General features: G+C 40.5%; 3 protein-coding genes across 3 annotated transcripts; 2 read left to right on the forward strand and 1 right to left on the reverse strand.

Moving 5' to 3' along the window:
• The first annotated feature begins 254 nt into the window (after positions 1-254).
• Positions 255-3,588, forward strand: LOC106134831 (WD40 repeat-containing protein SMU1). The gene is made up of 5 exons (XM_013334973.2): positions 255-448; positions 819-885; positions 1,357-1,500; positions 2,064-2,367; positions 2,491-3,588. The coding sequence occupies exons 1-5, from the start codon at positions 423-425 to the stop codon at positions 3,498-3,500; spliced, it is 1,551 nt and encodes a 516-aa protein (XP_013190427.2). The 5' UTR covers positions 255-422; the 3' UTR covers positions 3,501-3,588.
• Positions 3,589-4,021: 433 nt separating this feature from the next.
• On the reverse strand, positions 4,022-6,714 carry LOC106134794 (cyclin-dependent kinase 2). The gene is made up of 3 exons (XM_013334931.2): positions 6,466-6,714; positions 5,252-5,447; positions 4,022-4,698 (listed from the first exon to the last, which is right to left on the reverse strand). Exons 1-3 carry the CDS (start codon positions 6,597-6,599, stop codon positions 4,099-4,101), a joined length of 930 nt encoding a protein of 309 aa, XP_013190385.2. The 5' UTR covers positions 6,600-6,714; the 3' UTR covers positions 4,022-4,098.
• A 785-nt stretch (positions 6,715-7,499) lies between these two features.
• Positions 7,500-10,731, forward strand: LOC106134799 (ATP synthase mitochondrial F1 complex assembly factor 1). Its single transcript, XM_013334936.2, has 4 exons — positions 7,500-7,908; positions 8,747-9,068; positions 9,279-9,374; positions 10,273-10,731. The coding sequence occupies exons 1-4, from the start codon at positions 7,655-7,657 to the stop codon at positions 10,435-10,437; spliced, it is 837 nt and encodes a 278-aa protein (XP_013190390.2). The 5' UTR covers positions 7,500-7,654; the 3' UTR covers positions 10,438-10,731.
• The last annotated feature ends 680 nt before the right edge of the window (positions 10,732-11,411 follow it).

Below are 11,411 nucleotides of genomic sequence, written 5' to 3' on the forward strand. Positions count from 1 at the left end.
CGTAATGTCGGAGTGCATTTATTGCATGATTATAAAAATCGATTATTAATCTATTTAAAAAAATCACGTATTAAAATTGCATGATTATAAAAATCGATTATTAATCTATTTAAAAAAATCACGTATTAAAATCGATTATTTCCATAATCGATTATTTTTTCACATTCCTATTGTTAATTGTCGTAGAGCAGTGTGTAGCCAGGCTTCTTTTCATGAATTGCGTGTTTAGTACCTACCTACAATTTCTTTGGAAATGTGCCAGGCTGGTTTCGTCACTGTCAAGTGTCAGTGTCAAATCCTCGCGTGTTCATATTGTTTGTAAAAATCACAAATTGTAAATGTAAACAATACTTAAAATACTTTACTTAAAATTTTATGATTAGAATCAGTAGAAATAAATAAGATTTAGTCAAAACGGAACCATGTCTATCGAAATAGAATCTGCAGAGTAAGTGTAACTAATTACTTTGTCCATATCATCTTGATTAAAATTTTATCACCCATCCGTACAAACATCATCGTCCTCATAGTGTCCCTGTTGCGTCCTGACCTGTCTGGGAAGTAACCACAGGTTCCCTTATACTTACGTTTTGATTGTTAAACTAGGTTTTTCACGTAGCGGCTTCCATTTAACCTCCGCAACCCTTGTAGGGAACCACACCAGACTTGGATATTTTTTGTCTATTATGTCGAGAAGCAACAGCACTTTTCACTGATTGTGGTAGTAATTTTAGAAATAATATAATTTCTTTATTAACGCAAAGACTCTACTACCCATTCAAATTAATTTAAGTACCTAAGTTACAATTTTGTTTCAGTGTGATAAGGCTCATTCAGCAGTACCTGAAAGAGTCCAATTTGACAAAAACATTACAAACACTTCAGGTAGGTTTCATGGACTTCTAAAAAATTTACAATAAACTAAAGCATATCTTTGTATATCTCAAATTAATGATTACCCAACCTAACTATGTATATGTATAACTTATACAAATACAAACTCAAATATTTTTTAAGTCTTTCTAACCATTATCATTAATTAATATACCTACCTACCAAATCAATACATATAAAAAAAAATTTACAATAGACATATTGTTTACTAAACATTGTTTAATGATTTCGATGTATAGATATATGTATGTTTAGATACCTAATCTGAATTTGGTCTATTTCATTGTGGATAATATAAAGTACTTGTGTGCTTTGTTAACCTTTTAGTCATCACAATATCTCTCCAGGAAAAAAAATTGTTCTCAATAGTTATGTTTATTTAGAGAGTATAACAAAACTCAGCAAAGTGCAAACTTTTTGTTTATATTGAACCAAATAATAATCAATTGTGGTTTCTGTCAGGAAGAAACAGGGGTATCACTGAACACAGTGGACAGTGTGGACGGGTTCTGTGCAGACATCAACAACGGCCACTGGGACACAGTGCTGAAGGCCACCGCCTCACTCAAGCTGCCTGAGAGAAAACTCATGGATTTGTATGAGCAGGTGCAGTTGGAACCAATTATTAATATAATTTCTGATTGGTGGTCATAAAACAAAAGGAAGTCACAAATAATACATGTTGATGCATCATTAAAATTAAGCTATAACAGCATTATACAACAATTATTAATATAATTTCTGATTGGTGATCATAAAACAAAAGGAAGTCACAAATAATACATGTTGATGCATCATTAAAATTAAGCTATAACAGCATTATACAACAATTATTAATATAATTTCTGATTGGTGATCATAAAACAAAAGGAAGTCACAAATAATACATGTTGATGCATCATTAAAATTAAGCTATAACAGCATTATACAACAATTATTAATATAATTTCTGATTGGTGATCATAAAACAAAAGGAAGTCACAAATAATACATGTTGATGCATCATTAAAATTAAGCTATAACAGCATTATACAACAAATCTGCTTATAGTCATCAGACTGGTTGCAAGATCAGCAAAGGGAAAAAATATAGACTTTAGCATTGTATTGACGGCAATGCAGCAGCTTCTCTTTGTAAGAGTGTAGTGAGTGTTTGCAATGTGATGGCAGGTGGTGCTGGAGCTGATCGAGCTGCGCGAGCTGGGCGCGGCGCGCTCGCTGCTGCGGCAGACGCACCCGTGCCTGCTGATGAAGCAGCACGAGACGGACCGCTACCTGCACCTGGAGTCGCTGCTGGCGCGCTCGTACTTCGACCCGCGCGAGGCGTACGGCGGCGGCGGCGGCAAGGAGCGGCGCCGCGCGGCGATCGCGGCCGCGCTGGCCGGCGAGGTGTCGGTGGTGCCCAGCTCGCGGCTGCTGGCGCTGCTCGGGCAGGCGCTCAAGTGGCAGCAACACCAGGGCCTGCTGCCCCCGGGTACTGTTATTATTTAACTTTATTTCCAAAATAAAACTCATCATAATCAGATTAGCGCAGCTGTTTACACATGAAACAAATGAGATAATTTTCTTTTTTGTAAAGTGTGATATATATCCGCAGGTACAACAATCGATTTGTTCCGAGGTAAAGCCGCCATCCGAGACGAAGAGGACGACCAGTGCCCCACACAGCTCTCCAAGATCATCAAGTTCGGGCAGAAGTCGCACGTGGAGTGCGCGCGCTTCTCCCCGGACGGGCAGTACCTGGTGACGGGGTCGGTGGACGGTCTGGTCGAGGTGTGGAACTTCACCACCGGCAAGATCCGCAAGGACCTACGCTACCAGGCGCACGAGGAGTTCATGAGCATGGAGGAGGCCGTGCTCAGCCTCGCCTTCGGCCGCGACTCCGACACGCTCGCTGCTGGCGCCAACGACGGCAAGATTAAGGTGTGGAAGGTGTCCAGCGGCCAAGTGCTGCGGCGCCTCGACCGTGCGCACGCCAAGGGCGTCACCAGCCTGCAGTTCTCGCGAGACAACTCGCAGATCCTGTCCGCCTCGTTCGACCGCACCGTGCGCATCCACGGCCTCAAGTCCGGCAAGATCCTGAAGGAGTTCCGCGGCCACACGTCGTTCGTGAACGAGGCCGTGTTCACGCCGGACGGGCACGGCGTGCTCAGCGGCTCGTCCGACGGCAGCGTGAAGCTGTGGGCGGTGCGCTCGGGCGAGTGCTCGGCCACGCTGAAGCCGCTGGGCGGCGGCGGCGGCGGCGCCGAGCCCGCCGTCAACTCGCTGCTGCTCACGCCCAAGAACCCCGACCACTTCGTGGTGTGCAACCGCACCAACACGGTGGCGATCATGAACATGGCGGGGCAGATCGTGCGCTCGTTCTCGTCGGGGCGGCGCGAGCAGGAGGGCGGCGCGCTGGTGGCGGCGGCGCTGTCGGCGCGCGGCCGCCTGGTGTACTGCGCGGGCGAGGACCTGGTGCTGTACGCCTTCTGCGCCCACAGCGGCAAGCTGGAGCGCACGCTCACGGTGCACGACAAGGCCGTCATCGGGCTGGCGCACCACCCGCACCAGAACCTGCTGGCCACCTACGGCGAGGACGGGCTGCTCAAACTTTGGAAACCCTGATGTGACTGCTTGTGGCTATCTTGTTACTATTTTTAAGACCTAGAATTCTATTGTAAAATAAATTATGTAAGCCTGATGACATGTTATTTCTATCACATAACCTGAAGTCATAGGCCGCGATAAATAAAGCTCTAACACACTATGACCCTGAAGCGGGGGCGCTGATTGGCTCGACCGTCAGCAAAGGGAAGATTTTCCGCCAGGCTAGATGTTATTTATACCTGGGGAACCGCGGCTACGCCAATTTTGTGTCGAGGGTTGTATATATTGCTCCAATCCGTGAAATCTTTGCTTGTGAGATTTATACTTTTTCGCTGTTTTTGTCTGTTATTATATTAGAATTATTAGGTATTAGCATCGTTCTATCATTAAGCCAAACAGCTGAACGTGGCTTATCAGTCTTTTCAAGACTCTTGACTCTGTCTACCCTGCAAGGGCCACAACGAAGCTCGTAAGTACTACAGTTTTCTGAAATCGTGAGGTGTATAGAATTCAATGAAGAAAACAAACAAACTTTGTAATAAAAATTTATTTGGCATATATTTATTAGTATCGTAAGCGGATATATACAGAGATCGGGGTGCAGGCGAGCGGCGAGTCAGAGCCGCGCGGCGAGCAGGTCGGGGCGCACGCGCGGCGCGGCCGCCACGTAGCCCTGCGCCAGCGCCGCGCGCGCCGACACGCGCTCGGCCGGCTCGTAGCGCAGCATGGCCTCGAACAGCGGCGCCGCGCGCGCGTCCGCCCGCGCCGCCGCCGGCAGCAGCAGCCGCGCCGCGCGCGCCGGCCAGCGCGGGAACGCGGCGCGGAAGTCGGGCAGGCGGCGCGCCGCCGGCCACAGCGCGCCGCCGGGCGTGCCCAGCGCGCGGAACACGCGGAACAGCTGGTCGATCTCGCTGTCGCCCGGGAACAGCGTGCGCCCGCTCGCCATCTCGCAGTAGATGCACGCGACGCTCCACACGTCCACGGCGGTGGAGTAGAACTTGGCCCCGAGCAGGATCTCGGGCGCGCGGTACCACAGCGTGACCACCTCGTGCGTGTAGGCGCGCACGGGGATGGCGAAGGCGCGCGCGAGCCCGAAGTCCGCCAGCTTGATGCGGCCCTCCGGGTCCACCAGCAGGTTCTGCGGCTTGAGGTCGCGGTGCAGCACGCGCCGCCCGTGGCAGTACGCGATGCCTTCCAACAGCTGGCGCAAATAGCTCTGTGGAAACACACATCATTTCCTCACAAAAATATACAAAAAAAATTTAACTCTCTTCATTGTTTTATTCCTGATTATCTTATGTGCAAACTTTGCGCCCATTAGAATTTCCATTAATATTCTGATAGCTTTCAGTTTATTATCATAGATTAAAACCATATACCTTTTTTTACAATATTACATACATATGATCACGTCTATATCCCTAGCGGTGTAGACAGAGCCAACATTCTTGAAAAGACTGATAGGCCACGCTCAGCTGTTTGGCTAAGAGATAGAATTGAGATTCAAATAGTGACAGCTTGCTAGCCCATCGCCTAAAAGAGGAATCCCAAGTTTATAAGCCTATCCCTTAGTCACCTTTTACGACATTCGTGGGAAAGAGATAGAGTGGTCCTATTCTTTTTTGTAATGGTGCCGGGAAGCATACAGCACTTTTACAATATTATACATATAGGTATTTTATTCCTATAATAGTCAGTTTACATGATCATAAGAAGACTTTGTTTCCTTCTTTATAATCAGCTAGTCCTTCATATAAATAAAAACAAACCTTAACTAAGTCCATGGGCAGAGGTCCTTTGGCCAAGTCCATAAGCCTTTTGAGATCCATGTGCAAGAATTCAAAAACTAGGAATAGCTTGTTGCCCGTAAGCAGCACATCTAGCAGCTGCACGACGGCGGGATGCTGCAGAGAACGGAGAACCGAAATCTCACGCAACGCCGTCGACGGCACACCCTCCGGCTCACTGTGTTCAAAACAAATATTACAATAACTATGTCATGATACAAAATCTCCTGTCACTAATTGCTTGTTTACATGTTGTGATTCCCACCTAACCACCACAACTGCAATGGTATATTGTACTTTTCCACCCATATATTTTTTATTTTAATTTTATTTACATATTTAATAATACACTAGCAGCTTAAAGATGATTGGTGTATATCACTGCATTTATATCACAATATAAAAATGTGCAAGGTTCCTCATGTTATTTTACCTCAATATAGCAATAGTAGAATTTTCACCTAACTGCTAATAAACCAATTTTAACTGCTATTAACCGCCGAGCTTGTATGAAGAGAGTTATGAATGTGGATGAAGCGAAGGAAGTATGCAGAGATTGTAGCAAGTGGAAAGAGGTAGTCTCTGCCTACCCCTCCGGGAAAGAGGCGTGATTTTATGTATGTCTGTATGTATTAAAATTCACAAGTTATCCTTCCATTTACTGCAACAATACACACACTTTCATGAAGAAATTTATGAATGTGGATGATGGATAAGTATGTGTGGATCATAGCCAGTGGAAAGATGTAGTATGCCTACCCCTCCCTACTTCTGCCTCACAAGATTCCGCCAGTGATTCCCAGAAAGATCAAAATAAACACAAGTCCAAGACTTTTATTTACTGCTCAATCTCTGTTACTAGTGCAATATTATTTATTTTTTAAATACACACATACCGTCACGCCTCTTACCCATTGGGGTAGGCAGAGACCTCCCGTTTCCTCCACGCTCATTACTCTTTTCATGCATATTTTACAGTCTGCTCTGTGTTATGAATTCCTTCCGCCTCCCGACATGTCCAAATTAATCTTTGGATCCTCGATAAATTTACTTTTTTCTACAGATGATAAGATTGACCATACATAGTTGGAAAGACGAAAAATTGAATAAATATCCGTAAAGGGAGAAATAAATCAATTGTAACTTGGCACAAAACGACTACATAATAAAACGTCACATTTCGCGCCAAAACTTACTTTTCTAATTTTATCTTTTTGAGAGCGATTTCTTGCCCCGTTAATCGGTCCTTAGCTTTATATACGACGCCATAAGTACCTTCTCCAATTTTCTCTACTTTAGAAAAATTTTCCATGGAATTAAAAATATCCATGAGTGAAAACTTCAATTACTTTTACATTATAAATTCTAAAGTAGATATCACCAAAGCCACAGCACAAATTTTACTTAACTTTACCGTCACGTCAAGTTAGTAGACTCGCACTCGGAGCCTGACATTGCTAGATTGATTGGTGACATTGACAGATAATTATTTTTAAGAAAAGGGGGAACGCACTTTAGAATGTATAATTATAAACATACTTACATACCATCACGCCTGTTTCCCATTGGGGTAGGCAGAGACTATAGAATTCCACTTGTTAGGATCCCTTCGAGGTCTGTAAGTTCCGTTTCCTCTACACTCATTACTCTTTTCACGCATATTCGACGAAAGTAGTAAAAGAAAGTAAAGTATACAGTATACACTTAAGAAAAAGGCTCTGCGTACCCCTTTTAGATAGTAATAGTCTCCCCAAAGGTGTTATCATACTACCTGTTACAGTAAATGCAAAAAATATATTTTTAGTCATTCAAACCAAAAACACAAATGTAATCTTATTCGATTTTAATCGAACCTCCAACCTCCTCCTTTTCTTAGGAATGCGCCTTCGGGAAAGAAGCGTGGTAAATAATAATAAGTAATAATTTTCACTCTTTCTTTTCCATAAGGTGGAAGAAATAGGCTAAAGACATGAAATTCTTTATTAAGGCGATACACTAGTAGTTAACCTGTCACTATTTAAATCTCTGTTTCATCATTATGCCATATATCTGAACGTGGTATTTTGACTCTGTCTACCCCATGAGGGATAAACAATGTTTCACACAAAAGGATCCCATATTGCAGCAGTGCAATAAACAGTTACGTTAAGCAAGCAAATAGATCTCCTCTTGATTGCCACAATAAAGAAAAAAAAAAGGGTCCTGATACATGTGTGTCATAACGGTCAAATACAATAAGGATTTATGACATTAGAAATTAATATCTGTGGGATTTATTTTTGATTTGGAAATTTGGTGATTGATTAAGTTTATAAAATTACATAATTTACCTTGGAGATAACTTATAGTAAACACCCATTTATTGTTTTACTATAATAATCTGTTATGGCCATAAGTCTTACGAAATTGTCACGGTGTTGTCAATATAGTCGGCCTGTATTTCGTAATTTTTCAATAACTATGTCTAACATGGAAAAGGTAATGGAAGATTTGCAAAAAAATCCGTATTTTGAGAAATATGCAGATAGAATTTCGGCCCTGCAAAAGACATCTCCTGAGGAATTTATGCAACGGATAGAGCAACAGCAGAAGGCTAAGAAAGAAGAAGTGAAGAAAAAGTTTGCTGCTGTTGATACAAGGTAGTAACTGGATTATAATATTACTTGGTACCAGGCCCGGCTTACAGGATACATAATGGGAATGTCTTGCTTGTATTAACCTTCAAGAATTATATAATTATATCAATAAAATAAAAGTACTAAAAAAGTTTATGTAGGTATATTCAATATATTTTCATAAAAACAAAATAAGGCGATTTAGTCGTCTAGGGAAAGGTCACTCGTCGGTGAAGGGCTGATTAAGTTGGGATTTTTCATGTAGGTGATGGGATAGCAACCTGTCACTGTTTGAATCTCAATTTCACCTAAGCTGAACAGCTTAATGGGCAGTGTGTTCAGTCTTTTCAAAACTGTTGGCTCTGGCTGCCCGCAAGGGATATCAATGTGATAATATAACGTGCATAAAGAAACAGTGTAGTAGACTAAGGATTAGAAAATTGTCTGTTTGTTTATACATATTAATCTCTAGAACTTACTTGATGGATTGAAATAAAACTTATTTCATAGAAAGGTAGCTATTAGGTCTACACAAAGGCTAATAAATTATTCTAAAAACAGGAACAACTGTTCTGAAGAGGTATTAAATTGAAGTTCTGGAACAGAGTTCAAAATAGACTACAATTATACTATGATGTGAAGATAACAACAGCGCCAAAACATTTCTTTGGACTTTATTTTTTAAACAATTATAATTATTCAATATAAAACCTGTGGTTGTTATTCTTATTAATAAAAAAAAATTTTAGTGTTAAAAAAATATTACAAATTTAAATTAAATAAAAAGAAATACAAGAAATCAACTTTTATTTGTGTACAATAAATTTTCCAACTGATAATTAATTCAGTTGGTTGTTTTCAGACAATTCTCATCAGTGCTGAACCCCAAGGAGCCACTTCAGAGCACCTCATCACCCGACCACAAAAGGCTCAGTGACATATTTAAAACAGAGTTGGTGGCTGAAAAGGAAACTTCTGAGATAAAAACTATTTGGGAAGAGTACCACAAACATAAAGATGTGATATCAGCAACAATTCCACACAGTGTATACTTGACCCTGCAGCAGCACATGACAGAGTACCCTACATTTTTGTTCCCATTGCCGCGCTCGGAGGGCTATGAGTTCATCATGTGCCAGAACCAAGGTCACACTGTGCACTTTACACCTTTACTGGCTTACCAGGTGAGAAGACCTTGTTTCTCACAAAATTGATTACCCTACTGAATTAGATGTTGAATGCCAAAGAAAGTAAATGATTCCCTGCGCTGATGAATTCACAAGAAAACACTCTCTCAAGGTAGATGCAGCATGCATACCTCAGGAGACTTCAGTGGCTTGAAGAAAAAATAGCTATTGTGTATATAGAATATAGTGGTATATCGGATGTTGCAGGTCCACAAAGAGAATGCTCCAGAATGTTTGACCATGGTGCACTACACAGAACTGGTCCATAAAGGAATTGTGCTAATGAGAGGTGAATATGACAAGGTAAGAATCTAAAGCCTCCCAGTCTTTTTGAGCTTGTTGATCTGTCTACCCCTAAAGTATAAAGATGTAATATCTGGTTTTGACAAGAGTCTTTTTATTCTGTTAATGACTCATTTTACATGATCATGCTATGTACACTAGGACATTTTAATTGCTCACTATATTTACATTTCCTAAGGACAATAATGCAATTTTGTAATCTGGCTGATGTGTATGTAATAAATAAATTAAGTTTGAATATAAATTTAAGATACTTGTAATTACTGTTAACATGTAACAGTAACACAACAACAAGGGAATTTAACTAGATTGGACATGTCTCAGTCAGTTGCCTGAATTAATAATCTTCCTGATGATATTTTCACTTACTTTGATATATGAGGTGGAACTTATTTATCTAGTGTCTTCTTCCTCCTGGCTTTAGTCCCGGTTGAATCCTCTCCTATCTGGAGAGGAGCTTGGGGTATGCCTTTGACCATGGATCCTGGATTGGGTGAACCTCCGCAACCTTAGCAGGAAAACAAAACCCATATTGGATCCATGGTTACACATTCAGTTGTCTGAATGTGCAGGTTTCTTCATGATGTTTTCCTTCACTTACGATGAAGGAAAACATCATGAAGATGGTCATCGGTTAGTATTAAAACTAATGTACATAACTTTGAAAATAGTTATTGGTACATGGCCGTGGTGGGATTTGAACCTATGCCCTTCTGCGCATCACGAATTTTAACCAGGCACCCTCTAAATTTATCTAGTGTATGAACAATATGATATGATTCTGTGATATAGCTATACTTTTTTTACCTGTTTTGTTTTTTTTATGATAAAATAATGATATATCAAATCAAAAACATCAGTGTGAATATTTAATTCAGACAAAGTAACTTTATTGCAGAATGTATTGACTGGTCAAGAAGCTTTATGTTTGGCCAACCAGTTCCAAATGTATTATGAGGGCCGGGACAAGCGGAAACTGAAACTGTTGCAGACATTCACCAGGAGCCCAGACACGTTCAAACATATGGACCTAATTTCACAACTGGAAACCATTGGGCTATAATAGTTTTGGTTTAATTCCTGGCCAGTGTCTTGAACCTTAGAATTATTCTTGTTTTGTTTTCTTTATCTTATAAGCGACTGAGGTCAGATTCATGGAAACATGTCAAACGTTGGGGTTGTACTAATGAAAAACATATTAACGTTATTATCAGAACTTCCTTTTTTTTTTTGGAAAGCTGTGTTTTATTTCTGTATAGGTAGGTACATTGTTATTTTATATGTATAACGTTGCAGCATTTAGAATCGTTATAAATATTATCATAATTTATGTATTAATAAATGTTATAAAGATTAACTATATTATTATTTTAAAATAAACTGAACCTAATTATCCCAAAGCATATATCTTAATCCTAACATATCTGGAACCTTTACTTTGAATAGAATAGATTTATTTTCAGAATTGGATACAAGGTATGACTTATTGACGTCAACATAACTTTAATCGAACCATATACATAGCTACCGCTTCCAAAGCGTATGTGTAGAAGAAGCGGCGAAACAAACTACTGCACCATTTTTACCGGACTTCAATTAACAAATAGAGATCTCTTAAATCGTGGACTAATGCACATTGTCTGCATAAAAAATAGTAAATACTTAATTATAAAATTAACTAAGTATTTCAGTAAGTATCAATATTATGTCAATTTGGCTACCTGATTTAATATTGGTCGAGTAAATAAAGCATCAAGAGATAACAAACAAACAGAAGAACTAAGAAGGACATTAAAAGGGTATCTTGCACCCGTAAAAAAGGAATGTAGGTACATTATGTTCCTGCCGGATTGTCTATGAACGACTCTTTGCCGAGCAAAACCGCGGGAAATGCTATTTCATTATAAATATCGTTTATTTGGCATGTTTGTTTCTTAGAAATTCCAAAATTCCAATAACAGCGGAATAACGAGTCATTAAGGGTACGAATACGCGCAGGCAAAGTTTATCCTAATCACTCCTCAAGTCTTTAGGAGT

Source organism: Amyelois transitella, chromosome 10 (genome assembly GCF_032362555.1).
Source record: "Amyelois transitella isolate CPQ chromosome 10, ilAmyTran1.1, whole genome shotgun sequence".
Classification (NCBI taxonomy): domain Eukaryota; kingdom Metazoa; phylum Arthropoda; class Insecta; order Lepidoptera; family Pyralidae; genus Amyelois; species Amyelois transitella.